General features: G+C 52.0%; 12 protein-coding genes across 12 annotated transcripts; 4 read left to right on the top strand and 8 right to left on the bottom strand.

The window, feature by feature from the left end:
- Positions 1–4: 4 nt before the first annotated feature.
- Positions 5–1,601, bottom strand: ASPSYDRAFT_109832 (glycosyltransferase; the record flags this gene model as incomplete). Its single annotated transcript, XM_040839904.1, has 3 exons — positions 5–954; positions 1,004–1,171; positions 1,226–1,601. Coding segments are annotated over 3 exons (1,494 nt in total), but the record flags the coding sequence as incomplete, so codon positions are not given.
- Positions 1,602–2,025: 424 nt separating this feature from the next.
- Positions 2,026–4,008, top strand: ASPSYDRAFT_72546 (uncharacterized protein; the record flags this gene model as incomplete). The annotated part of the gene is made up of 4 exons (XM_040850654.1): positions 2,026–2,142; positions 2,324–2,406; positions 2,455–2,467; positions 2,512–4,008. 4 exons carry the CDS (start codon positions 2,026–2,028, stop codon positions 4,006–4,008), a joined length of 1,710 nt encoding a protein of 569 aa, XP_040697517.1.
- A 397-nt stretch (positions 4,009–4,405) lies between these two features.
- On the top strand, positions 4,406–9,738 carry ASPSYDRAFT_136548 (uncharacterized protein). The gene is made up of 3 exons (XM_040840764.1): positions 4,406–4,914; positions 4,966–5,283; positions 5,329–9,738. The coding sequence occupies exons 1-3, from the start codon at positions 4,543–4,545 to the stop codon at positions 9,451–9,453; spliced, it is 4,815 nt and encodes a 1,604-aa protein (XP_040697516.1). The 5' UTR covers positions 4,406–4,542; the 3' UTR covers positions 9,454–9,738.
- Positions 9,739–9,815: 77 nt separating this feature from the next.
- Positions 9,816–10,842, bottom strand: ASPSYDRAFT_136547 (alpha/beta fold hydrolase; the record flags this gene model as incomplete). Its single annotated transcript, XM_040840763.1, has 3 exons — positions 9,816–10,004; positions 10,069–10,422; positions 10,480–10,842. 3 exons carry the CDS (start codon positions 10,840–10,842, stop codon positions 9,816–9,818), a joined length of 906 nt encoding a protein of 301 aa, XP_040697515.1.
- Positions 10,843–11,607: 765 nt separating this feature from the next.
- On the bottom strand, positions 11,608–13,680 carry ASPSYDRAFT_211458 (uncharacterized protein; the record flags this gene model as incomplete). The annotated part of the gene is made up of 10 exons (XM_040844016.1): positions 11,608–11,644; positions 11,696–11,898; positions 11,972–12,007; positions 12,070–12,272; positions 12,322–12,388; positions 12,433–12,643; positions 12,696–12,861; positions 12,910–13,172; positions 13,220–13,392; positions 13,441–13,680. The coding sequence occupies 10 exons, from the start codon at positions 13,678–13,680 to the stop codon at positions 11,629–11,631; spliced, it is 1,578 nt and encodes a 525-aa protein (XP_040697514.1). The 3' UTR covers positions 11,608–11,628.
- Positions 13,681–14,152: 472 nt separating this feature from the next.
- ASPSYDRAFT_35949 (uncharacterized protein) lies at positions 14,153–15,808 on the top strand (the record flags this gene model as incomplete). The annotated part of the gene is made up of 7 exons (XM_040845381.1): positions 14,153–14,326; positions 14,389–14,480; positions 14,543–14,792; positions 14,858–14,986; positions 15,048–15,084; positions 15,133–15,251; positions 15,314–15,808. 7 exons carry the CDS (start codon positions 14,153–14,155, stop codon positions 15,806–15,808), a joined length of 1,296 nt encoding a protein of 431 aa, XP_040697513.1.
- A 90-nt stretch (positions 15,809–15,898) lies between these two features.
- Positions 15,899–17,624, bottom strand: ASPSYDRAFT_1162910 (uncharacterized protein; the record flags this gene model as incomplete). The annotated part of the gene is made up of 7 exons (XM_040840119.1): positions 15,899–16,057; positions 16,110–16,758; positions 16,803–16,988; positions 17,044–17,199; positions 17,244–17,301; positions 17,350–17,424; positions 17,468–17,624. 7 exons carry the CDS (start codon positions 17,622–17,624, stop codon positions 15,899–15,901), a joined length of 1,440 nt encoding a protein of 479 aa, XP_040697512.1.
- A 608-nt stretch (positions 17,625–18,232) lies between these two features.
- ASPSYDRAFT_94206 (uncharacterized protein) lies at positions 18,233–19,765 on the top strand (the record flags this gene model as incomplete). Its single annotated transcript, XM_040852946.1, has 3 exons — positions 18,233–18,488; positions 18,548–18,828; positions 18,878–19,765. The coding sequence occupies 3 exons, from the start codon at positions 18,233–18,235 to the stop codon at positions 19,763–19,765; spliced, it is 1,425 nt and encodes a 474-aa protein (XP_040697511.1).
- Positions 19,752–20,595, bottom strand: ASPSYDRAFT_161793 (SDR family NAD(P)-dependent oxidoreductase; the record flags this gene model as incomplete). The annotated part of the gene is made up of 2 exons (XM_040843033.1): positions 19,752–20,239; positions 20,301–20,595. 2 exons carry the CDS (start codon positions 20,593–20,595, stop codon positions 19,752–19,754), a joined length of 783 nt encoding a protein of 260 aa, XP_040697510.1.
- Positions 20,596–21,691: 1,096 nt separating this feature from the next.
- Positions 21,692–22,660, bottom strand: ASPSYDRAFT_161664 (uncharacterized protein; the record flags this gene model as incomplete). The annotated part of the gene is made up of 1 exon (XM_040843014.1): positions 21,692–22,660. The coding sequence occupies one exon, from the start codon at positions 22,658–22,660 to the stop codon at positions 21,692–21,694; it is 969 nt and encodes a 322-aa protein (XP_040697509.1).
- A 460-nt stretch (positions 22,661–23,120) lies between these two features.
- ASPSYDRAFT_50480 (uncharacterized protein) lies at positions 23,121–24,184 on the bottom strand. Its single transcript, XM_040848085.1, has 2 exons — positions 23,810–24,184; positions 23,121–23,759 (listed from the first exon to the last, which is right to left on the bottom strand). Exons 1-2 carry the CDS (start codon positions 24,035–24,037, stop codon positions 23,355–23,357), a joined length of 633 nt encoding a protein of 210 aa, XP_040697508.1. The 5' UTR covers positions 24,038–24,184; the 3' UTR covers positions 23,121–23,354.
- A 730-nt stretch (positions 24,185–24,914) lies between these two features.
- ASPSYDRAFT_61708 (epoxide hydrolase family protein) lies at positions 24,915–26,232 on the bottom strand (the record flags this gene model as incomplete). The annotated part of the gene is made up of 3 exons (XM_040850023.1): positions 24,915–25,281; positions 25,341–25,536; positions 25,587–26,232. The coding sequence occupies 3 exons, from the start codon at positions 26,230–26,232 to the stop codon at positions 24,915–24,917; spliced, it is 1,209 nt and encodes a 402-aa protein (XP_040697507.1).
- Between the last annotated feature and the right edge of the window lie 391 nt (positions 26,233–26,623).

Here is a 26,623-nt window from a genome sequence, read left to right as displayed (position 1 = left end):
AACACTGTTGCGCATGGAAAAGAACAATCCTCGCCGCCGCCTCAGGCCCACCCCCGAGCTCACTCCTATACGCCCACCACCGGCAATTCGCCTTGAACTCGTCCCAGCGCGGACCCAGCAGCTCGAGGACCTTGCGCTCGATATCGCCACTCTCAACCCAGGGCGGGTGTTCGCTGCGCAGGCCCAGGCCGAACTTGTGCGCGTACGTCGCGTACTCGTGCGTGTCGAGCCACTGGCTCAGCACGAGCTGGGGGATGGCAAAGTGCACGGCTTCGTTGAAGGAGTTGCCGCCGCCGTGGTGGATGAAGGCCTTGAGGGCGGGATGGGTGTAGATGGCGGTTTGGTTTGAGATCCAGTGCGTGAGCCGGATGAAGGGGGGGAGGTCGATGTCTTCTTCTTCTGCTGCTACTAGGTCTTTCTTTGGTGATGAGTTTGAGTTTGAATTCGAGCTCGGCGTGCGAGGGAGCGAGTTGATCTTGAACAGGAACCGCACTCGCCCGTTGAGTCTTTTATGAGCAGCCGTGAAGCCCTCGATGCAGGCGCGGAACTCGGCCGGCTCCCAGATGAACATCGAGCCCATGTTGATGTAGACCACGTCCTGGCCGAGCACGGAGGCTTCGTCCATCCACGCCAGCTCGGGGAATCCGGCCGGGGTGAGAGACGGTGTAGAGGGCGTTGTAGGCGGGGGAGTCAATGGCGAGGGCGAGGGCTCGGTTGCGACGCCTGCGCCGACGAAGATGGTTTTGGACGACTGGTTAGGGCAGTCGATGAGGCCCTGGGTGTTGAAGTGGATGCTGGCGACGCAGTTCTCGTCTTCCCAGTGGGGAGGGAGCAGGGCAGAGTCGCTGGAGGCGCCGTAGGACTTGAGCCCGAGGCGCTTGATAATGCGACGCTTTGCGCGGCGGTCCGCGTGGCGTCGGCTGTGGATGACTTCGTGGAGGTTGAGGTACATATCTAACTATTAGCATCTATGTAGCGATAGGATGTAGATATCAGGACGCACTCTCGAACAAGGTCCCCCATGACCCCCGCCGGTTTGCAGCCACCAGATTCGGCTGGAATGCACCAGGCAGCGCAGTCAGACCAGGCGAGCAGGGGATGGTCAGGATAAACTTGCGCCTGGTGAGACGCGCGCCGGTGATGAGCGACGGGGTCAGCGCATCCACGCAAACTGCAGCCTGTTAGCACGCAATCGCCATGCGGGTTGGGTTCGGCTGTGGCATACTCATATCCGGATCGACCTCGTTGATGTGGTCTCGCACTCTCAGGGCCGTAGCAGCATGCTCGTCCGCTGGCCCGAGAGCAGCCTCAATGCAGGTCTCCAGGCTGACGGGGTCGCCAGGGACCCTGCGCATGAGATGCATCCGCGTCTGGATGAACGCGGTGAAATCTCGCACCGTATGGCCGGAGCCCAGGCTGATGAAGCGGATCAGATGCTGGTGGCATGGCTGCTGGGCACAGCGGAACCGATCGATCTTGCTGCTGCATGAGGCCGCGGACAGGAATGTTACCAGATGGCCTTGGTCCACCAGCTGCTGCGCCATGGCAAACTGGACGTTGACCTGGCCCGAGGCAGGATTGCTCAGGAATGCGATATGCATTGCGTCGCGGGCAGGTCGTCCGAGAGGGGCGCGGACTCAGACTTGATGTCGACAATGCAAACCAGAGCCAACAAGTCAAGTGTCCAGGGGAGATCGATGCAGCGGTGCACCACAGAGCATGGTTGACAGGCTGCGCAATCCGTTCCGGCGCAGGACTGCTTTAAGGACCCATGCGGTTCAGCTGAGAGGCCGAAAGTTCGAAACATTCTTATCGCATGTAGCTTGCTCCAGCATGACGAAAAGGGCCTGTGGATCAGCACAAGGGCCCGTCTCCTATCCACAGGCCCTTCGCCATTTTTGCGGCGGTTCCAGTGCCCACTGCGTGCCGGGTTGCTGATAGCTGAGCAGCCAGCCGCACGATCGGCCTTTGTGACGCAGTCTGCTTCTTGGCCCTTCTCGCGAGTATTACTCAGTTAACTCAATTATGAGTGCTCTCGACCTGTGGTACGCACTGGGCCCTGGAGTCGGCCCTATGGAAGCGCAGACCCGCCTGGACTTCCCAAACAGGAAATTGGGATACTCCACCGATCAGCACATCAGGGTTGCTTGCTGAACTATGGATCGTCAGGAGTCTATGCATGCACCCCCGGCATTCCTCCGCCCTTGCGGGCAATTGCCGGTGGCGACGATATTACCCGAGTACTTCTTCGTTGCTACTTGTCTGGCTCCTTGCTGTGTGCTCAATGCTCACTGCTCACTGCTCATCACTGCTGTTACTGTAGAATATAGCCATCTCCATGTTCGACCTCGCCCCCGACGACTATACCGTCGTCCCCATCACGCTGCTGGATGCGTCGCAGTCCAAGTGAGTCTGGCCTCTTGTATAACTAGCGAACCCTGCTGACGCATTCAGTGCCAACATTATTGTGCGTGATTTGCCCTATTTCTCGACCTGTGCTAACATCTCCAGGCCCGAGTTGGCGTCATCTTTGATGCTCCCTTGTGCTTCGACAAGCTCAAGGAATCATGGTACAAGACTCTTGAAGTCAGGCCGATTATGCAGGCGCGTGTGCGCCGCTCACGGAGTGCACCGTCAGGCCTCGTCTACCACGTCCTGACCCCCCAGGGCATGGCCAAGTACATGGAGAACCAGCGCACCGCCCCAGACCACCTTAAAGACTTTTACTGTCTGGACGAGTCGCACCGGTCCATCACCGACCACTGCGCGGGCTTTGGCGTCGGGCCCAGCGCCCCCAGCCACTCGTATCGGACTTTCGTCACGGACGTCGCAGACTCGGACGAGGAGCAGCGATGCACGGCATTCAACGGCGTCAAGACCACCGACGAGATGATTGACACCGCTCGTCCGATCGTGACGATCCAAGTGACGCGCTTCTGCGATGCCACGCTTGTCACCATCTCCACCAGCCACATCCTGGGCGACCTGGCTACCCTAAAGTCCCTGTACGCAGGCTGGCAATCAACATTGTATGGAACGCCGCCGCCACCCTTTGAACAGCTAGGCGAAGACCCATTCAAGGCATACGGACCCGGCGGCGAGCTCGCGGGCAAGGAAATACACTCCAGCAATCCTCCCCTGCCACCAGGCTGGCGCGTCTACGGCCTCCTCGACAAGGCGCGCTTCCTATCGCGCTTCCTGTGGGACACCAAAATCACACGGCCCGAGAAGACCATTTCGCAGAAATACATCTTTATCGCGGACGCCGAGATAGACGGGCTGGTCGAACAGGCACAGCGCGACATCGCCGAGCTAGAAGCGAAACGCAAGAAGAAGGGCATCGCATCTAAACACCCTCTCACCGTCACCAAATCCAACGTGCTGCACGCCTGGCTGCTGAAAAACAACCACACCCATCTCGGGCCAAACGAATGGACAACCCCCGTCACCATCGTCAACACCCGCGCCCGTCCTCCGACTGGCCTCACGCCGCAGCATAAAGGCGGCGATTTCCCCAAGAACGACTGGTACGGCGCCGCCATGGCGACCAGTCTCCCGCCGCTTAGGGTGGGCAAGCTCAGGGCCATGCCGCTGGGTGAACTGGCGCTGCATATCAAAGACGGGATCCGCGAGGGCTCGTCGCCCGAAAACACGCGGCGGTTCATGGCCTGGACGCTGCATAATACGCTGTGGACGAAACCGACTGGGAAGCTGGCGCTGTTTTTCCCGCCGAACCATAATCTCTCGGCGCTGACGGATTGGAGGCTCATCAAGTTTCAGGATATTGATTTCACGCCGGCGAGGCTGGACGGGGGTAGTCAGACGGTGTCGGTTTGTGGGTTCAACTCGCATATGCTTACGGCCAACACGCAGAGGGATATGTGGGTTTGCATGGGCCAGGCTGGGGGTGGTGTTTGGTATGTTGGGATTGCTGGCGAGAATCAGTGGAAGAATCCTGATGGCTTTGGCAAGTTTCCGTTTGTGCAGCGGAGGACGAGCAAGCTGTAGCTTGCACTGTCTGTATATTATCTGTATCATTCTATTTTGTATTATTTTTATTTCTATATTCTTGCATTCTTGTATATAGTTGTGTATATATGAAAGACACTTCACTGAATTCGCTATTCTTGGGACTGCAGGATTCGCGCGAAAGGCTGAACTACACCAGGCTGGGATAGACAGCTGAAGCTGCCGTCCAATAAACGTAGTATCTAGACAAACTACTGCAAGGCTGCATCCCGAATCAGTAAGATCGCATCCTGTCAACTGTGTAATGTTATAAATATCACCCACGCTGCAGATGATTGGAACACCAAGTCCAGCTATCCGGATTAGGGCACTGCTGGGTCACCCTGCCTGTTCCTGGCCCGGAGCCTTGTGTTGTACAGTGCAGTACACCACAGCGCCCGGCAGGACAAGCAAGGCTGTGTCCTAATCCAGATACAGAGTGTGACGAGGCTGCAGTTGCGCTTCAAATAGGGCCGTCACTCCGCAGCGGATCCCGCGAGTCTTGTCATTCATTGCAAGTCAGTAAACTCCATCATGACCGCCGCTGAAAACGCTCAAGTGGGAATCCGGCTGCTATGCTTGACAGACCCTCGCGACTCGATTAAATACACCGAAGCGAAAGGAGTCGATGTCGTCGCTGTCCACGGTCTCGACGCTGCTGGAGGTTGCACCAGCTGGAAAACGCCAGATGGGACTCTCTGGCTGCTTGATCTCCTCCCTATCGATATTCCCTGTGCCAGGGTTCTGGCCTTCCTCTATGATGCCGAAACCCTGTTTACTCGATTTCCAGTTGAGTCCGTGGCTAGAAGCCTGCTGAGTGCGCTGGCGATGAGTCGTCAGGATGTTCCCTCGACGCGACCGCTGGTTCTTGTTGGGCATGGATTTGGTGGGTTTGTTATTGAAGCCGTACGTGCAATTATCCTTATTCGTTCGTATACGAGTTAACATGCACTGCAGGTGGTTAACTACGCCGTTGCCCATCCGGAGGCATTTCCTGGTATCAAACTCTGTCTCAAAAAGGTTATCTTCCTGAGTACACCGCAGCGCTCGTCACCCGAGCTTCCCTGGAAGACGCTGCTGGTGAATTCCGCAAAAGACAGTCTATACGGGCTCAATCCTTCAAAGACCGTGGACATTAACATCCTGAAATCCATCGAGCGGAATGCGACCTCCTTCCAGAAAGTACGGGCTGAATTCAGGAAACACGCAATCAGTCTCAAACTCAAGATCCTTACGTGCTATGAGGACGTCCTGACTCCTCCGCAGCAATTCTGTGTAAGTTTCAGCTCCTGTTTGATGCACTGGTTCTAACCTGACTAGACTGTGACCGAGTTCTGCGCAACTCTTGCCCTCAAGGCGGAAGCGGTGCATAGGGTGAGTGGGTGTAACCACTTGTTCACTGCGCGATTCGAGGACAGAAAAGATGCGAACTATAGGGCTGTCATGTCCGCTATCAAGAAGGTTATCAAGGGCTCTAGTACGACTGTACCAGGGCCGACAATCCCTGACAAGCCAGAGAAGGACTTGTCCGATAACATAGCTTCTCTTGCTACTTCTTCAGTGAACATCTTTGCTAGTGTTAATTCACCAGATGAAGTACCGCAGCTCCCTGAGGTTCTGATACAGCAAAACACGTCTACTTGCCACGAGATATCACGGCGATCAGAGGTAGCAGTCCACGACAGTCGTCCAAGTCACCCAAGATCACTCTCTACATCCATAATTACAGCGTCTGCTGCTGCTGCTGCTCAACGGAGCTCGTCGAATATCGCACGCCCCGTTGACAAGCTCCCCCAACGACCATCTCTCCCTTCGAGTCTCTCTATCCAGGCACCCACCAGGCACCTGTCCCTATCTGGTATTGGACATCAGGATGCCATTCCACAGCTAAATGCTATTCCCGATATACTTAAACCACGGCCAGCGAGTTTATACACTCATACTTTCCCCCAGGGCCAACCATACCCTCAGTCTACTTCGCGCCAGCTCTCGACTTCGACAAAGCCTACGGCAACAAGCCTTGAGAAACAAGAGCCGAGCCGGAGATTCATCCCATATAGACCCTTTGCAGCAGACACCAGCTCGGTCAGCCAAACGGAGCAAACGTCTGTCGGGAGCAGTGCCCAGACATACAAACCGTTTAGGCCACTTTCAATGCAGATGCCTCCAAAGCAGGACCAGATGGCGCGTGGTATCCATGGCCCTCAACCTATTAAAGCCCCGTCCGCTTTACCCATGCGAGAACCGACGTCTATTCCAAGTTTGACGTTTCCTACTCGCCCTGTTTCAGGGAGTACAATCCCGAGTATCCTTGCTTCGGGGCATGATCCAAATAAAGGTATTCCACTGGATAGAGGGCTGCCTGGTCAAGGCTCCACGGGCACAACGCATACGGGATCTAGCACTACCAGGACCATTTCTTCGACTGCTGCTCCGCCACCTATTCCCAGATCAATTCACCCGGCCAATCCAGGCATAGGCCAGACATGTGTTTCACCAGCACCAGCCTCAATTTCCAGTAGTCTTCCTACAACAGCTAGACCATCAGGACACCAGCCTGCTACGTCCCAGATACATGGTCCCCTTCCAACCCAAGGCTCAACATCAATCCGGAGTACCGGCAGCAGCCCCTTTAAGCCCGTGCCTCCAGCACTTACTCCAAGCAGGAACCTCCCAACCCAGCCAGCAAGCGGTGCACCAGCTGCCGTCAATATTACGGCCTCAGCCACCTCAACAGCTCGCGGCATAAATGTACCGTCCCCGATGCCAAATAGCTCGAGAGGACCCATTATACCTCCAAAGCCAATGCCTTACCGAGATCCTCCAATGCAAGCAGGCACTGCACCTAGAGGTCCACCGTCGAAGATAGAGAATCAACCTCCACTTCCCAGATCGCTAGGTGTCACCAGTCCCCCAGGTCCTACAACCACTCGGAGCCTTCCAGCAGCGTCTTGCACTATCCAACAACAGAATCCCCCACCAAGGCAAGGCCAAGGCCCTCCGATGCGATCCGCAATATCTGGCCCTCCAGGTGCACAATCCCCTTCTCGTCCCCGACCTCAACCCCCGGGGCCTACACCAATATCCCGTGGACTACCACCAGGTCCGCCGCCGAATGTTGGTGTTGGTCCCCGCGGTGCAGCACCACCTCAGTCGCAACCGTCAGGACCACCACTGAACAAGCCGCCTCCACCACGCCCCATTCCCGCAAGAGCCGCTGTTCCCGCCCCATCTGCCACGCGCAGCCTCCAAACAGGCCCTAACCCTCCTCCAAAACCACCCGGTGTGCTCAACAAGCTATTCGGTTCATCAACGCGTCCACCACCGGGGCCTACCAGGGGTCTACCACCGCCGCCACCAGTAGGAGGCCGCGGAGTACCTAAGCCAGGGCCAAGCGGCGGTCAATATACACCCTATCGAGGACTTACGGGAAGTAAAGAGCCACAACCACAGCCAAAACCACCAGGCCCTGCCAGGGCTACGAGCACAGGCCCAGTATACCATCCATCCCCGCATGCGAATGACGCCGGTAAGGACATGAGCTGGAAGCATACAGATGGGGGTTCACGCGGCTTCCATCAGCCACATATGGGGTCCCAGGATGGATATCAGCGGGGTAGAGGGCTCAATTGGCTTTATTTTTCCGATCAGCCGATTCCGCCGACGCAGCCGCAGGCATTGTCGATTGTACAGACTCAGGAACAGACGCAGGATCAGTCTGGATGCCTGCAAATACAAGCTCAAGCACCAGCGCAGGAACAAACACAGGCCCAGGCCCAGGCCCAGGGACAAGCCCAAGCTCAAGCTCAAGCACAAGCACAGTTACAAAGCCAGGTTCAAGGACAGGTTCAAGGACAGGTTCAAGGCCAGGGTCAAGGACAGGTTCAAGGACAGGTTCAAGGCCAGGGTCAAGGACAGGTTCAAGGATCAGTACAAGAACCAGTGCAAGGACAAGTACAACCGGTGACAGAAGGTGAGAAGTCAAAGGAAAATGAGTCTCCAGGTTCAGGCTCAGGTTCAAATTCGACAATAAAGATAGCAGCCGGTGTCGCAGTCGGCGCTGCTATAGGTGGTTTAGCCACGGGTGGGATTGTGCATACGCTGCAGGAGGAGAATGAGGGTGAAAGCAAGGAGCCCAAGGAAGCCCAGGACCCTGAACAGTCGGGTCCTGAAAATGTTAGTCCGATTCCGATCTCTGGCCCTGTGACAAGTGAGGATATTCCCAGGAATGTCTCGCCGTCTAATCAGGCGGTTGGCGGTGGTGGTGGGGATATTGATCCGGAGGATCCAAGCCAGCGGGAAGGACCGGTTGAGATCGAGACGGAAACGGGCTCTACGAGTGAGGGCAACTCCGTATCTACGCCTGGCTCGACTTCTGACTTTGAGGATGAGGATGAGAGTGATGAAGATGGAGATGAAGATGATGGGGATTATACAGATGGGTACGACAGTGATGGAGATGGCTATGACCATGGCCACGATCACGAGCATGTTGGGAATGATGATGAACACTACGACGAGTATGATGAGTACGACAATACTCAGCTTGGCTACGACGATGGACAGGAAACTGCTGATCACGATCATGCCGCGGAGGACCAGCTCCAGCTTGTCGAGTCCGGTCAGACACCCTCTGCGGATGAATATGAAGCTGGCGACGTGGACAGCGATTATCAGTACGAGGATGGATGGGGAGACTCTGACGAGGAGGGCCATAATGGAGAGGAGGAGGGGCGCGAAAATGGCGCAGGCGAAGAATATGAAGATGACGACTTTGAGGATGAGAACAAGGGCGGACTGATGTACGAAGAGGAAGAAGATGAAGGTCAGGAAGGCAAAGGGTACCCTGACCACCAATACCAGGATGAATATGAAAGTAGCGAGAATGGGGATGACGACGAAGAAGAGGAAGAATATGGTCAGACTTACGAGAGCGAGGATGAATATCAAGAGGCAGAACACTCGGACTACGAGCATCAACGTCACTATGACCATGATGAGAGCGATGGTGATGAGGACGAAGATGAAGATGACGAAAGTGAGGAAGAGGAACAGACAGGAGATTACGACGACGAGGGTGCAACCCACGACCAAGAGACGGAGTATGCAGACCACGAATATGATTATAACGAGAATGACGACGGTGCAGACGGCGAATACCAGGTCGACTACCAGACAGACTATCAACAATATGAACCGGAATACCAGGTCGAATACCAGGAGCCTGTCGAGTATGAACCTGAACCAGAATATCAGGTCAGCTATGAGCCAGAATACCAGCCAGAGTATCAAGAGCAGTATCAGGAAGATTACGAACCAGAATACCAAGCAGCATATGAGCCGGAGTATCAGGAGTACGAGCCAGAGTATGAAGAACAGACAGACTACGGAGACTACGGTGGTTATGAGGGCGAAGGGTACGGGTATGACGATGAGTATTATTAGATTACGAAATGTTTTAGATGTCTTGATCATTTACATGATATGGTTTGATAATCGGCATTCTTGTCCTGGTGTTTATCGATGGGCAAATAGGGCTTCCACTTGTACTCTGAGACAAGCACCCCTGGTTAACCAGCACTAGGAAAGTAGATAGCCTGCGAGCGACGACTTTACTAATTCTTAAGCCATATAATCAAGAAATATGAACAGATATGTGGCAAGATATTGGTCCCGTCCCGGTTGGACATCATGACTTCATGACTTTAACGCACTGGTTAATGACAAGCCACCTTACATTCTCTATACAACTCTGCGTATTTTTATGATTGAGTGCGAGCCTTCACGAGTATATGCTTCAGGCCCTGCTACCAAACGATGTCATTTTTGAACCTATTTACAAACTCCAGCAGATCTTTGTCTACAGTTTCAGGATGAGTGCTGTTGAGGAGTTGTGTACCGCCATCCACAACCTCTAGGCGGGCATCTGGCGACCGAGTGAATAATGCAATCTCCTCGACCGCATTTGCAATACTGTAAATGGCGTCTGCGGCCCCCTATACACCACGTTAGTCTACCCAGTTACCTAGTAGTCACTGGCTGTGCTCGTTGTGACCATACCTGTAACCAAAGCACTGGGCATTGAACCTCTGATAGTCTTGAGTGAAGGCTCTCCCTTTCTAATAAGTTAAGTGTAGCCATGCGAATCCGGCGAAAGCCCTCGTCGCCCTGGTAATGCATCTTAATGACGGCACTCCAGAAATCATGCTCTGCGGTCATGCTATGCTTATCGAAACTGGCGCTGATAAGAATATCGCAAAAGGCATCAGATAGTTGGAAGTCTGCAGTTTGCGGATCAACCTCCCACTGTTTCATAAAGGGGCAAAGGAGACCGGGACCGTCCCAGCATCCCAGCTGGCGAGATCTGGCAGATTCGGAATCCAGTGATGTTCCAAGCAGGATTATGCCCAGGATCTATCCATCATATTAGCGAGGAGTAGTATAGTAGTAAGGTGGGAGTGTATTAAATACTTTATCTGGCCGCAGCAGGGCCATCATCACAGCAATCCAACCCCCCTGACTACTCCCTAGTATAAATGCCTTATCAATACCAAGTATATCTAGGACTTGGAAGTTCATCTCAACACTGTCCCAGTAAGTCCAGTATTCCCGTGATGTCCGCGTCTCGCCATGCCCAAGGGGCTCGATCGACAGCAGATTCATGTTATCTGTTAGTCTCTTGTCATTATACTGCGGCCGGAACAGCTCGGAACCGGTGATAAATGAATTCACAAGCACTACGGTCGGTTTAGTACTGTCGTACTCCCGGGGCATCTGATAGGCAACATCAATGCCTCCCAGGTGAGGAACACGGATGGTCTCGGTGTTGGGCATTATTGAGGCTGGTAAGTGTCAATGAGATAGTTGTTGAAGTGCAGTCAAGGTGGGACCTTATAAATATCATGACATCTCTACCAGGGTTGACATGTGCGGGGTTCGTTCTGTTGTTGGTTCCTGTGGCGATTCGTCTTGTGCAGTCATGTCAACAGGTTTGACCACTGCTATTTCGAACTGCTGGGTACATGTTATCAGTGTTCTGATTCTGCTGGAGAGGTCAGTCTGTTCTGTCTTCCGCCCGGATGATTTGGTTATATATTTATGGTAGTGGACCACATACTTGTGGTTTGCAGCACGCTCATAACACAACCTTCAGTTAACAATTTACTGCCAAAAGATAGACCACGTTGCTGCTGCTGTTGCTCTTGATGTTGAAGCTGTGCAACCAATAAATCTGGTGGCGCTCTAGCGAGGAAAGAACGACAGAGCTTCTGTCCATCGTCCTTGCCTTACTGACAATGCATATACAAGCAGTACCAAAGGAAGGCGCAACCATTGTCTGCTTCGGATGGGAAGGAGCAATTGACCGGTCGTTCCTTCTTTATAAATATAGAAATATAGAATCATTTAGGAAGGTGCGATCGATTCCTGCGCAGCGAGGAAGGGGCGACTGCGGCCACGCTCTTACAGAGTTTACAGCAGATGTGGCAGTTAAGAACTGACATAAGCCTTCGTGAGCTAAAGGCAAGTCTTTCAGATTCTTGATCTGTTCTATCTCTCTATGGTTTATCTTGTGCTACTATGTACGATGTTATCGTCGTTCAGCCTCCGAGGTACCGACTCTCAAAGTACATATCGACTAAAATAGGATTAGTAAAAGAACAAAAAACAAATAGAAATAAGCGCTTACAATGTCAAATTCTCTTTATCAGTTAAATCCATCTGGCTATTATCCACGACCTGCGCGACCTGCGTACCGTCGGAGTCGGTCATCTCGACGACACCGTTCGTGACCACCTGGTCTGCTGCTTGCAGTGCGTCACGCCGTTTGTTCTCGCGGCTTAGATAGACTCGCAGCGTTATGATTATGATTGAGGGCAGGATTGCGGCGATCTATAATTGGTCAAGTTGTTGGTTTCTTATTTTCTGCGTTAAATGTATCGGGTGGGTTGGATGTAGCACTTACGACGAGGATTATAATCCATGTTGGTTTGTACCGGGGCTGCAGTATCAATTTAGTATGTAAGAAGTTGTGCTGAGGGATTGGCAGAAGGTCTCTCTCACCTTCCATTGCGGCCTGAACAGCTGTGGCGATATGATATTTCCCAGGCCGTACCCGACATGATACAGCGCAATCACTGTCGTCTTCTTGGTGTGTCCGGCCGATGCATTCGCAGCCCAGACCATGACCACGGCGTATGGGATACCAGCTGTCGAACGGATCCAGATTGCGGATATGAGTCCCCAGCGGTTGGACCAGGGGAGGGCTGGCTGTGTTAGACTTTGCGTACTGAAGTCGATGGGAATTGAGCATACCTAGTAAGAGTATACTGGAGAGTACAGCTGGAATGTATGCAACGAGTGAAATCCACGCGCGGCAGTTCTACCTCCTTAGCATATTCCCCATAGACAACGATTGGGACATACCTTGGTGTGGTATAAAACGATAGCCGCAGTTCCCAACGAAAAGAACGAAACGACTCCTGAGACCATGCCTAACAGAGTTGTCTGGAGCACAGTAAAACCGAACCAGTTGATGATGAGAGAGTACTGGTTGGTCAATCCGTTGGCCATTTCCTGCGACCACGCGTGCAGGAAGAAGAGCCATGTTTTGGGGTCTTGTAGGGCTTCGATGAACCTGTTAATTTGTTAGAGGACCTGCTAACGCTTTACAACATTGAGGCACGCACTGATATTTCTTGAACGTCTTCTGCTCGATACCTGAATGGTTCTCCTTGATTCGCAGAATCGCCTGGGCGCGTTCTTCGTGGGTTAGGAACTTGGCGTTGACGGGGCTATCTGGGAAGAAGAACCAGACAATGACTCCGAAGATTATAGTAAGAAGGCTGGTGATTACTAGAGATATGTTAGAGATATAAATCAGGGCAGAAAGAGGCTGCTAACCCATGAACCACTTCCACGGCGCAAAATTGCCTGTATCGATCCAGAGAACCCCATATGATAACAGCCCCGAAGTAATCGGGCTTGCATTTCCAATCGACCACATAATCGGCATGATGACGGCCTGCTCGCCGTATGTGAAGAACATGGACATTATGAGCAGAAATGCAGGGACGATGCAAGCCTCCGCCAGCCCTAGGAAGAACCGGACCACGAAGAGAGATGCGAAACTGTTGCACGGCGCGTGGAGGAGAATAATAAATCCCCTAACTGGTGTCAATATATGTCCCTTTTACTAGATCGAATTGCGTACCATATGACTAAATTCCCAGCAAGCCATTTTCCAACAGGGAACCTCTGCAGCGCCCAGTTCTGCGGCCATTCCGCCAGGAGATATCCGAAGTAGAAGATCGAAGACAGCCAGTTGTACTGATTGGAGTTGAGATGGGCGTCGTCCATAATCCCGAGAATTGCAGAGCTTCCTAACTGCTCATTGTTAATATCAGGCTATTGTATCCAAGATGGCTGACATACTGTTTGCTTATCCACGTACATCAGATGGTATCCAACGCACAAAAACGGGATAATCCGCCACAAACATTTATTGCGAATCGCTGTCGCCTCTTCCGGTGTTGGATCTGAAACCTGGATCTTGGAAAAAAGCTTGAAGCTCTCGTCTGCGAATTGTGCAGGGACTTTAAGCCCGCTGTTGAGCTCATCGCTGCCATCGGGCTCTGTGGTCGCTTCAGCGCCGGATTTAGGATTCCCAGACATGGCATGCAGCTAATACAGTATCAAATGTCAAGAAGAGCTGGAAATTTCAAAAATTTTTATCGACCCCATCTCGATTTGGGCGGCCATACCCTAAATACATCCCGCAGCTATTGCGCCATGGTTTCTCCAGCTGTCACCTTGACAGGATGGGGTTGACCGGAGACTCTCCGACGAGAAGGACACTCTCCGACATGGATTTCTTGAAGGAGAAGGACTCCAGATAGAGGCATTGGTTACACAATGCGCAAGGGGGCGCTTAAAGCACGCGTGGATTCGCAATCGTGGCGCTCGCGTCACGGATGCACTGCTGACGTGCTAGGTTGTTTGAGCGACAACTAGTTAATTTCTCCAACTAGTCTTGACAGGAGACTACATGTTAATCTTGATGAGGAGCTTCCCCTCTTCTCCTCTTCTCTTTTCTGTTCCCTGTTCTCTAATTGTAGTTGTGAAATCAGATCATTGTCCTGCGACAATGGCCGCCAACACCGACACCGTCCGGGTTCTGATAGCTGGAGCAGGAATCGGCGGGCTCGCAACTGCTATTTCTCTGTCGCGCGTAGCTGCGATTCCGAATCTTGATATTCAGCTGTACGAACAGGCACCAGAGCTGTTGGAGATCGGGGCTAGCATTGCGCTTAGTCCTAATGTGAGCCATCGCGTACCATCCATGGGAATATACACATCCCTCTAATAAATTGTGTTATCTAGGGCATGCGCACTTTGGAGAAACTGGGCGTATACAGTGCGCTCAGCGATGAAGTCGGCTTTAGAGGTCCAAGTGGGATTCCCCAGATCTTTCGGTATGCACTTCCTGCTCCCGTCCAATACCTCTGCTGCCGACAGACTGATTGCTCTGTGAAAGACACTGGAAGACAAACCAGGTTGTCTCGGTAGATACACACAGAAACGTCCCTGATCCCCGTCACCACACGACTCGGTTCCACCGGGGCCATCTGCATGCTGCACTGCTGGAGCATGTTCCTCGGGAGTCTATCCACCTGGGCAAGAAGCTCCTACGGGCTGAGGCACATGAAGATGGTGTTGCACTGCACTTTGGAGATGGGTCGACTGCGCATGGGGATATCCTCATTGGAGCTGATGGGTTGAAGTCGGTTCGTGACCTAATACTTGTATCAAGTTGTCCGTGAGATGAGCGGATGAATGCTGATGAGTGTAGAAAGTCCGACAGTCTTTCATACCAGACTATAAGCTCCGATTTACAGGAAAAGTTTTCATGAGATCAACCTTTGATGCGTCGTTGGTGGTTGGGAAGATCCCTGATTTACCGGATGATTCATTGCACTGGGTGTGTTTCTCTGTTAAATTCTAGCGATGAAGTTCTGGAGAGATTGTTAACAAATGTGTAGTGGGGACCAGAGGATAACTTCTTTGCATCGCGACTTGGTAAGATACCATATTTAATTTGCCTTGACAGATACTGACACGGTCCAGGAAAGGGCCAATACACAACCGTCGGCGCATACAGCGACCCCCGGTCCTCAGAAGAAGTCGAAAGCAGCATCGCCTGGGATCAAAAGGGAGATGTCGAATTCCTCCGAGAGAGATACAAGGTAACCGCCCCCCCCCCAATATCACGAACCTCACGAACCTCGTACCCTTGCTAACGAAACAGAATTGGAATCCCCTAATCAAAGCCCTAACGGAAGCCACGCCATATACAAACCTGTACCCGAACTTCGCAGGCGATGCAATCCCGACATGGGTCTTTGGATCTAGGGTTACGCTGGTTGGGGACGCAGCGCATGCCCACGGGGGTGCGTTTGCGGCTGGTGGATCGTTGGCCCTGGATGATGCGTTTGCTTTGGGTCTTGCATTTCGATATGTATTTGGGGCACGTTCACAGACTGTGCTTGGGACGGGAGATATTGGAAGGGCCTTGGATTTATATGCTAAAACGAGACAGCCGCATACGGACAGGCTGCTGCGGATTGTGCATGGCCAGTTGAATAACAGCCCGGGCTCTAAGCCGGCGAGCGCTGAGGAGGAAAATGAGAGGTTGATCTCGCGACTGAGGAATCGGGCGGATACAGAGTGGCTGTCTGAGCATGATGTTGAGGCTGCGTTTGGGGATGTGGTCAGGCAGCTGGGGGGAAAGAGTAGACTTTAGAAGAATAGTGGTACATTATAGACATCAAACAGGCTTTGGTGGCTATGTTAATGGCAAAAGATATCCTAGGCGAGTAGATTAGTCTTGTCATTACAGCTTTGGAGGCTCCTGCTGTATAACCACGGCGTCTGAATCCGACTCTTCCCTTGCATCACCCCGTTCCAATAGAGGCGCCATCTTCTGATCCCTCCGCAGTTTAACCTGGATAAAGGCGACATTGAGTAGATAGAGAACACTAAGTACAGTCGCCTGCACATAAAATTTAGCATCAAACCAGAAGTATAAAAGTAGGATGCCATACCCAAATAAACCCACCCCGAAACCCAGGAGCCTTCGAAACAGGCCACGCAACCAGAGGCACAACCAGTCCACATATCTCAGAGATGGTATTATAGCTCGCGAGCGCAATGGCTCTTACCTCGAGATCATTCGCCAACCCCTCTGCTGTCCACGACACCAAAACCGGGATTGTCCCGTATGACCATCCAACAGAGATATAAGCAAAGAATTTCAGTCCGTCGGGGATATTCCAGATTGCAAGGACTAGATTCGCGAATATGCAAAGCACCCCTGATAGAATGATCGGTTCTATTCTTGTCCCCCGGAGATCGGAGTAGAAGCTCATGATCAGTGCACCTGCTGCTGCTGCGCCGTGGGTTATTGTTGACATGTCGTTGACGAGTGAGACAGAATATTTCTCCGGTTGCGAGCTGAGCCAGAGGATGAATGGGGTCGCTTCGCAGTATGTCTGCTGGCAGAAGACGACGAGGAGAATGACGAAGGCGTACGTACGCCAGGAGCCTAGGACGCGCTTAAAAAGGGACTTGCTCAGTCCTGTCGACGGCTTGAAGCCTTCTTCTGCCAGCCGCTTCCTGGCGAGTGCTTTCTCGTCTTCGGAGAGGAAGCGGGATTTGGTACGGTCTGGCATGTCGGGGAATATGAAGAAGCCGCTGATTCATTAGTGGATGGAATTCTAGACGTGTGGGTGACATACAGGAATGCAACTGGGAGAGTAATCACAGTGCAGATGATGAACAGCCAGCGCCAGCCTTGCAGGCCGTGGTTGTTGTTGAGGTTTGTATATGCCGCTGCTTGGAGGACGCCGGCGAGCATTTGGCCGAGGGGGTTTGCAATCCAGAATAGAGCGTTGCGGCGGCCTAGTTCTTTCTTCCTATACCAACTACTACGAGTCAGTACCAACGGTCTGTGGTAGTAGAGAGTTTAGATTGGCGTACGAATTCACAACGTGGACGAGTCCAACGTAGCAGGACGTCGCGCTTAATCCGACGAAAAACCTCATCACGACTAGTTGCTCGTAGGTTTTGACAAATGCCGTTCCAAGGGTAAACAAGCCCCAGAACACCTCTGCAAAGGGAAGATAGTATTGGGCACTGGCGCTGTCAGTATACGCCAGCTTGTGTCAGGAAGTGCATACGGATATTTGATTAGGACCAGGTTGCTGGGGATTTGGAATACAACATATCCGACCTCATCTGTATAGATTAGCTGAGACATACCGTACAGGGTGAAATAGAACTTACAAGCAGCATTGATATAATTCAACCTGTCTCCGTCCAGATCGAGGTCTTCCTTCATGCCCGATACGTATGCATTTGCTGGAAATGTTAGCAGAATCCAAGGCGTCAAGGGATATCGTACTCAGTGCTGAGACATCAAGATATTTAACGAAGAACGATAGACACGCATAAGGGAGAACAAGCAGGTCCAGTTTCCGGACAAGTTTCCGTTCTTCGCGACTCATTCCAGCGGGGAACCATCGCGTGGCCTCTTCCAGGCGTGCTATAAAGCCTGCCATTGTAAATTGTTATTGAACTGTGACAGACTACACAGGGAAGTAGGCACTATTTATGATATCTTTCTTATGCAGCTCGGAAACATAATCTTAGACTCGATGGCATCATACGCTGACTCCAATTCTGCAGGAATACAAGTCGGATCCAGGTATGGTCCATCCATGAAGCTTAGCTGCGCCTCATATTAGGGCCCATGGTATCATCCCCTACTCCAACTGGTTCGTCATTTCAATGCGCATCGCACCACTGCTTTATCATGTCTAGAACAGGCTTGACACGCTTACTCTACTCATTAAACCGGCTTAACCTAGTATTATTAGACGGGATCTTGTGGGGTTGGTGGGTTTGCACTGACGGACAGCTTTGCTGTAATGTATGTTTTGAGTCGAGTATAGAGTGTGATCATTTTTAATCATACGCCTATCTATATACCTCCTGATATCTTACAGTAAATAAATATTTATTTTAGCGGCCTCAGGCTGAGATAAGCAGTTCTCGTGTATCCAAAGTGGATTTGGCCCCATCTGCTCAAGCCTCGACTCCCTCACCATCTCCTCTTCTCCTTCCACTCAACAACCAGCAACAACCAGCAACAACCAGTCAAAAACCCATGGACGACCAGGCAGATCTCGTCTTCATCAACGCCTCAAATCCAACTCACTTCTGGAATCAGAATGTCCGCCGCACCGTCCGCCGCCGTGCCATGCGCGACATCGGCAAAACGCGTCGTAAAGCGAAGAATCCTCCCGCAGTGACTTTCGCCTGGCAGCCAGTAGAGCCTCCCGTGCGTTGTTTGGACTCGTATCCACGTCCCTGGCCTGGGGGTATAGACTCTGATCCACGGGCTCGCGAGTTGATCCATTTCAGTATGTACCTAACCCACATACACCCCGGTGGTCTTAATGTGTATAATCTAACCGCCCAGTGCACGCCGACGCCGAGTACAATTACCGACCATTCCGAAAAGTCTGGTTCGCAATGGCGCTAACAGACCAGAGTGCCTTTATCTTGTGTAAAGCGAATGCAGCAATGTTTCTGGAGAAAGCACGACTGCGAAACGGGGATGAGTTCCACTACGAGCACTGTGCAGAGACTCTGAGTTATTATGGTCAGTGCGTTAGGGAGGTCTCTTCTCGTCTGTCGGATCCGGTGGATTGCGTTAGTGAGGGCGTCTTTACCACGATTTTGGGGTTGATATGTCATGATGTATGTACTGCTTTCTTGTCTTGTTTGATATGGCTAACATTGATGGTAGCTGTATGTCGGGACTTTGGACCGTTGGGCGTACCATATCCGCGGACTGGCTAGGATCGCCAGCATGAGAGGTGGGCTCGGCGACTTGGATGCCAATTTGCAGCTATTCGCTTGCTGGTTTGATGTCGTTGGGTCGGTGGCTCGAGATCTACCACCGAGGATGCCTCCAACTTCAATGCACCTGGATAGTCTGGCGGCGTATGCAATGGGAAAGAGGACACGCGGTATGAGATTAGATGGCATTCTTGATGATATCGGAAATGTGCAAGCTCCGGAGGATATGGATATTTCTTGTCTTGTTGGAGTGCTGGGTAAAATAGCCGCGCTTGCGGAGTTCATTAACATACATTCTTCGCGCGAACCCGGGTTCTGGAAAAGTGAAGACGACATGCGTCCACTCCAGCTCCTAGGCCCGGTTACTCATGAGTTGTTATCAATGCCGCGCGCGGATTCCTCTACGCTGGGTGGCTTTGACGCCATTCGCGAGATGGCACGGCTTGCGATGCTTATACTTCTTGCCTGGGTGAAAACGAAGTATGGGATGAGTGCGCCCGAGATGGATTATCTGCAAAAAAAGCTTTCCACGCTGGTTTCAGTTTCTGTTAACAAGCAGACGGTTCTGCCGCTCCCTGTGCTGCAGCTTTGGTGCCTCGTCATTGCTGTGTTATCGGACCCGAGTGGTGCTTCGAGAAGGATGTACGTGCAGGAGATATCTTTACGCATGGCGGACATCAACATCCAGGATGGAACAAGCGCAGTCGCAGCTGCGCGCGATGTGATACGGATTGAAGATCTTGCAAGTGCAGACGCTATATCGTCTCTCATATTTGACATCGACATGGTCTACGCGGACGAGAACACAGATACAACAACCTCTAACCCCCCGTGATACCTCCACTAACAGAAATAACCTGCCCGGTAATCCAACGACTCTTCTCCGAGACAAGAAGTATAACTGCATCCGCAATATCACCCGTTGTGCCAACCCTCCCCTCCGCCCTCGTCATCGGTACCAGAAACCCATTCACCTTCTCGGCCTGTTCCTTCGGCAGGGCTTCTGTGTCCACTGGCCCAGGCGATACAGTATTGACAGTGATACCATGGCTGCGACCCACTTCCATCGCCATCGAGTATGTCAACGCATCCTGCGCGGCTTTTGCGGCGCCGTATATGGCAATTGGCGCCATGCCGAGTCTTGATGCCTCGGAGCCGATGTTGATCACCCGGCCGCCGCGTGGCATATAGGGGATTGCGGCTTGCAGTAGGAAAATAGGTGCATAGACAGTTGGAGCGAATACGGCGTCGATGGAATCGCGTGTTGCTTGTAGGGTTCCGTGGGGAGAACCGCCTGCTGCGTTGTTTACTGGATAGAGTGAGTTTGTCAGTGGAATTGAATCACAACTTAGCAAGTGTAAATAACAAACCAAGAATATCAATATGCTCGACGTGGAACCGTTCAAGAGTCTGCTGAACCAATTTGGTTGCCCCCTCAATGGTGGACAGATTTGCTTGGACGACAATTGCCTTTCCCCCCTCTTGACATATGGCTTGTGCAACACGGGCTGCCCGAGGGGCGCTGGTATCAGAAACATGGTTGATTACCACGAGTGCTCCATTGCGAGCCAGAGTGGTAGCAATGCAGGCACCGATGCCGGTCTCTTTGCCTGAGCCGGTGATAATGGCCAATTTGCCGCTGAGATCGAGAGTATCAGGCGCCATTGAGGTAAAAAGGAATGATTGTAGAAAGAAAAACAGATGTAGTACGAGAACTTCTGGCCCTATTTATGTACAAATATGTTTCCTCCGGATTCTATTCCTATACTCCTTCTTGGGGCCAAATGACGCCCTTTACCGGATTAGGGCAGTGGTGCTCTTTAGCTGCATCAGCTCCACCAGCAGCTCAGCCAATTATGCCTGTGGATCTCGTTGGTTAGTATTTTGGACTGGGGCTGAATGAGAAAAGGTTGGATTGGAGAGCCGTGACTCAAAGCTGACATTCATAGACGTGGCTCGATTGTCTCCCACCACCGTTCATTTGATCTTCTCGTTTTGTGTGCAGGCAACGGAGGATTCAACCTCTGGGTCTTTACCCCTGGAAGCAGCGTCCGAGCTAGAGTTGACGCCTCGGGCCAGTAGCTGATCAGAAGAAGCTTGACGGTTCTATTGGGCTGGCTGAATGCTGTCTGGAGGGATTTTAATAGCGAAGTGGCCAGGGAACAGTCTTTGACCTGCACAACAAAAAAGAACTTCTCAATGCGCTCGATTATCAGCGACAGGGTATCCTGCCACAGAGTCTCGCCGTTTGGCGCATGCAAATTATGTTGGATGCCAGCCTGTTTAGCCTGCTCTGCCAGGCAGTGGATGATATCATGCATTGTTAGCGGCTCTTCATATTCAGGCCAGAGAGCCCACATGGTCGGCTGAGTGCGGAACCTGAGGAAACAGGTAGCTTCGAAGGCAAATGCTTCCGCTCTTGGCGCTGAGTCCCAGGTCTCTGGCTCCACTATCAGGACATTTGATCGTCTTGCTTCGGCCCATTCTTTGAAGACTGTCATGATAGGAGTCGCGTCCGCTGGTACGGGGTTCCATAGACAGCTGCTCTGTGCGTATGACTCTGCCTTGCGAAGTATATCTCTCGCACTTCGAAGGCCTGTTGGGCCGTGCCTTTTGTAACTCGGGGGCTGTACAGGCTGCAGTCTGTGTTGACTAGTTCCCATGGTCCCATGGCTAGTGGCAGCATTTGGCCTGGAGTCGGATATGTGATGGCTTCTGTCAAGTTAGCCTGTAGTCCACAATTCAACGGACAAGGGTATACTCACGCCTGACCATACGGCCCACTCGAGGCTGTCCTCTGTATATTGTAGGGCCTCACTCGGTCCAGAATAACCCTCGCGTAGGCAGCTGCGGTTCCGGCAGCGTATGCCTGCCATGTTCCACTTTTGTGCGAGTCTGCATAGTCACATATCCCCCTAATGACGAGGGAGGGCATTATGTTTACTATCCCAGCTGCCTCCGTCTCGAAGCACAAGATATTTTGCTTCCTTGCAACACGATCTCGGAACACCGCACTGTTCACGACCCGGTCTCCGGACCCAATCAGGCCGTAGTGGATGCATGGATACTCGAAGTTCCTTGCCGTCCGCTGAATCTGAGCGCCGAGATGGCGACTACATGTGCTGTGAGACTGGTTATGCACACAATCGGCAGGAAACAAGTGATCGCGCTCTCTTCCTGGAAAGCCATATCTAGAGTCCTTTTGCGCAATCGCATCCAAATAGTCCTGGAGAGGACTCCTCTCAGAATACGGCTCCGAGTTCAGGCCGCTGATTGCGCTCAATAAAACTCGTGGTGGCCGCTGTAGGGACCCGGTGTGGATGAAGCAGTCCTCTGCCATGTCCTTTCCAAAGTCATACTGGATAATGCCAGGCTGCGCTCCTGAAGGAACGCCCACGACGACGTCCCCAAGGCGAATATCCTCCTCGATCGGTACGCCGCCGGCCATGCCGACAACCAAGGCAAACTGGACCATGGGGAAGCTGAGATACAGCTTAGTGCCCAGGGCCGCTGCAGCACTAGTGCCATACTGGGTAGAGGGGAGACAAGTTACGACCACGTTGTGTCCGCCCATTTTGCCTAGAATGTAGTCATTGGTGTCACGATTTGACACTGGTAGTTGTGAATGAACGGAATCTAGCAGGAAGCGTAGTGCTCGCAGTTGTTTCTCGTGTAGGCATATGATTCCGACGGTATAGTCGTTCACGCTCAACGCATCGGGTGCAGACATTTTAGAGTCCTTATCAGGCTGATACTAATGTTGAAGGAATATCGTCAAATTGTATGAGAAAGTGAAATGTCCAAGATGAAGCTGGTGACGGGGTGGGAAGCAGGCGCTTAAGTATATCAACCCCCTTCGTTAAGCGCCGACATCAACTGTCCTTTTCCATGAGCCCCTCTGGCGCTTCTATTTTTAAATTCTCTCTGCATATGTTAGTGCTGGGCTGCAACTATCCAACAAATCACAATGTCGTGTCAATAGAAACCAAAGTCAACTTTTGACGCCGAGTATCGCCCAACCGAACGAGCCCTTCGCGCCTTTGTCGTCCATCACGCAGTCCGCAGCATGGAGACAGCTGCGGCGACTATCTCATTTATTATCTAACGAGCTCGACAATTAACTGCATGATATTTGTGCTCTGCCAAGTCACGCAGGTCCGCAAAGCTGAGATGTACTGGGATACTGGGGACGAGACCATAAAAGGCCCCTACTGTTTGCCACAAAGACAAGCTACGGAGAAAACCCAATGTATAGCTTTATTGAGAATCAAAGTAGACTAAAGAGTAGAAACAAATCATTGCAGAGGATTAACAAGTCTGTTGGCAATTGGCATCCCGGCTGCCGCAGAATAACAGCCTCGGTGCCATGAAGATACGAGCTAAAAACGAATAAAGAAACCATCGGCCGCGTACCAGGTCTCGATTCACAGCTTCAGCCGGATGTCCTTGGCACCGGTGACCTTCTCAATGTCGTCGAGAATGTCGTGGATATGTGTGAAATAACCAAACTTCGCATGTTCCGGCCCACCAAAGCACATTCCGACCACTTGGCCAGTGGTGGTATAGACGAAGGCACCGGAGTCGCCGCTGAGCTCGAATATGTGCTTCCTGTCGTTGGAGATAACAGTGTGCTCCAAGGTTGCCTTCACCACCAACTTGCCGTCCACGTACCTTCTTGAAGTCATTGCTTCTGCCAGTCCATTGTATCTGCCTATCGTTTCGCCAGTCCGGCGCCCCATCTTGTGCAGGATCCAGGCGCTGTCCAGGTTTCTCCCGCGTCGAAGAAATTCCATTTTCTGGACATGTCTAAGCTTGGAGAGCTCCGCGAACTGCGTCTGTTAGCCAACCGGCCAATTCGAAATCGGCGACTGAGACTTACATTGTTCTTTCCCAACGAGCGCCCCGGCAATGGCCTGATGAGAGCCCAGTCTCTCACAGTGCGAAGCAATGTTGGATTTGGGCTTACGGTGGATGAGACCTCTCTGAACCCGGATGCCGCAAACACTGTGCCCAGTCTGTATCTTCCTTCGTCAAGGTATTCCTGCATATACTCCTTGTCCGCATTGAATGACCGAATGTATCGATTGTTCGTTTTCCACGTCGTCATGTCCGGGCCAAGTACATATTCGCCCTCCGCAATTGCACGGCTCGTTGGATGATTACGCCGACAGTGTGCACCTGAGCCTCCATCAAAATACTCACAATTTCATCTCGCACAGCGTTCCAATCGCGTTTTCTCCTCGACGAGACTGCCACCGTGTAGGGAACGCAGAAGTCCTCCAACTCCTGCGTTCCCTACACGGTGGCAGCCCACCGACAGTACGTCAGTGAGATCGATCGATCCTGGCCAGAATCTCTCCGCACACATTCCCCCAGACGGGGTAAATGTCATCTTCTCGCTTGCACGGGAACAGGTAAGGGTTCCTATTGAAACGTTGATCGACAATTTCGACCGTGATTTCGTCTATGCCGCAACCCTTGAGGTAATCCACGTTGGCGTGGTCCTCAACTCGTACCTTTCTACCCCCTGATACTGTCCCATACTAACACCACCAGAATCACTGAACAACTCGACATCGCCCCCGTCGGCTTCTTGAGGCCGGTGAGACCCCTGATGCTGTGATGGCTAACATTCATGTAGTTCCATGATCTCTTCCCATTTAATTGAATTCCTATTATTGATATAGTGCAGGACTCCTTCACCACCTGCCCCCAGCTCGACATCGTTCTCCTCGGCGTCACCAAAATCACCTTCCGCGCCAGCGAAACCGAAAAGGCCTTTCTACGTAAAATCCACTGGATATGGTGGTGGCGTTTGGGAGGAGTATTTGGGGAGGAAAGGATGGGAAAGGCCCAGGGCTTGTGGATGTTTTAGCCCCTGCCTGGGGTGGCCGCAGAGGGATGTTGAGTATCTTCAGTTTCTGCAAATGTCTGATGTTGTTATTGTGCAATTCATTCCTTTCCTAGTTAATTCCCATGCAACTTTACTTCAAACCATTGCGTACCCGGCCAATAAACGCCTCAACATCGTCAAGAAACGCCCCCGGCATCTCCAACGCAGCAAAATGCCCACCCTGAGTATGCCTCCTAAACAGCACCAAGTTCGGATATATCTCTCTCGCCCAAGACTCCGGCAGCATTGCCATGTCATACTGGTATTGCGAATACCCGAGCGGCTTCTCCTTCGTTATCGGGTGCCGTCGCCCGGCGAGGAAGTTCTTCACCAGCGCTGCGTGGTATAGCCCGCGCGGAAATGTCGATGTGAACCAGTACAAACTGGTCATTGCTAGGATTGTGTCGAGGGGTAATGGACGGCGCGGGTCCGTCCATTCGAGGTGTTTCTCGCCGATCCTAGCACTGTTAGTTAGATCAAACAGTATAAGACATGAGAGAGAATGAATGGCACGTACCAGGCTAGTAGAGCGAGCGGGTTAGAAGACACGACGAGACCGATTGTCGAAGGACGAGTACCATGTTCAAGAGCGTACGCGAAGCCCGTCTCACGCCAGCGTTCTGTTCGCTCGAGATGTTCTGCTTCTTGGGGCTTTATATCGTGGGTTTCCGGTGCTGGGGGCGTTTCGTCCGTGTTGAGCACGAGCATGTTTACTACACACCGTTAGCTGGTAGTCCTGGCTTTGGGTGTTTGGGATACATACTGTGCAGCGCTTTGCATTCCTTGTATTCTTCGCTCATCATCCGTGCAAGCATACTACCCAAGTCTCCTCCCTGTGCGATATACCCATCGAATCCCAGGTCAACCATCAGCTGGTTCATGATCCGTGCTGCTCGATCGAGCGTCATCTCGATATTCTCGCTGCCTCCGCCAGATAGTCCATAATCCGGCAACGAAGGTACAATAACATGATACGGCAACGTCTCCGGCGTATACTTCTCAGCCAGCAAGCGCATCATGGGAAGAAACTCCATGAAGGAACCCGGATACCCATGTAGGAAAAGAACAGGGACAGCGTCATCTCGTTTCGAGAACAGTGCGGCGAAGTGAATACGGACATCGCCTGCCTCGTCGTCGTGGATGGTGATTTTGAAATTAGGGACGCTGTTTATCTGTGCTTCGTGTGCGCGCCAGTCGAATGTGTTCAGCCAGGCTTCTTTTGCTTGCGAGAGCCACTCGCGTGAGACTCCGAAGCGGCCGTCGGTTTGTTGGTTCCACCATGTTGATGGACCGATTTTGGAGAGTTTTAGCAGTTGGTGGAATTCGGTGAGGTCTGTGTCTGAGACGTGGAGGGTGAATGGCTCTGGCTTGCTGGGGGAGGTATTCGGGACGGTGTTGAAGTTTGCCATTGTAGATGAAGGGTTTTGAATAAAAAATTCAAGAAACAAAAATTAGTAACTTAAATGAAATCGGTTGTTAAATTGGCTACTTGTTTTAGTATGGAAGTGTTATATATTTGGGGTTCAGGCCAGCACTGATACCTGTGCATATCTGAGTCATAATGATACTGCAACGAATCTTACACAACGCTCTCGAAGATTCTCGAAATAATTTATTTTATTATCAGGTATACACTAGCTAATATTATACTGCTGTTAGAGAGAGAATTGTTGATTGGAAGGGATAGACGAAACTACGAATACCGTTAGAATCAGAATCACATTGAAGCTCACGTCAACTTCGTCGGACGAACTGGTCAACCACCCCCCAGGACTGGCCGATTATTTTCGAGGAACGTGT

This window comes from Aspergillus sydowii (assembly GCF_001890705.1).
Source record: "Aspergillus sydowii CBS 593.65 unplaced genomic scaffold ASPSYscaffold_15, whole genome shotgun sequence".
In the NCBI taxonomy this organism is placed as follows: Eukaryota; Fungi; Ascomycota; class Eurotiomycetes; order Eurotiales; family Aspergillaceae; genus Aspergillus; species Aspergillus sydowii.
Note: the sequence above shows the minus strand (reverse complement) of the source record. Positions and strands in the feature narration are given on the sequence as shown.

Excerpts from the sequence above, each read along its gene's own strand:
- ASPSYDRAFT_136548 (XM_040840764.1), top strand. The coding sequence starts at position 4,543 with ATGACCGCCGCTGAAAACGCTCAAGTGGGAATCCGGCTGCTATGCTTG. Across the intron at positions 4,915-4,965 it reads GTGGGTTTGTTATTGAAGCC|GTGGTTAACTACGCCGTTGC; the intron begins GTACGTGCAATT and ends CATGCACTGCAG. Across the intron at positions 5,284-5,328 it reads CTCCTCCGCAGCAATTCTGT|ACTGTGACCGAGTTCTGCGC; the intron begins GTAAGTTTCAGC and ends TAACCTGACTAG.
- ASPSYDRAFT_50480 (XM_040848085.1), bottom strand. The coding sequence starts at position 24,037 with ATGACGACGTGGAAAACGAACAATCGATACATTCGGTCATTCAATGCG. Across the intron at positions 23,760-23,809 it reads GCTCGTTGGGAAAGAACAAT|TTCGCGGAGCTCTCCAAGCT; the intron begins GTAAGTCTCAGT and ends TAACAGACGCAG.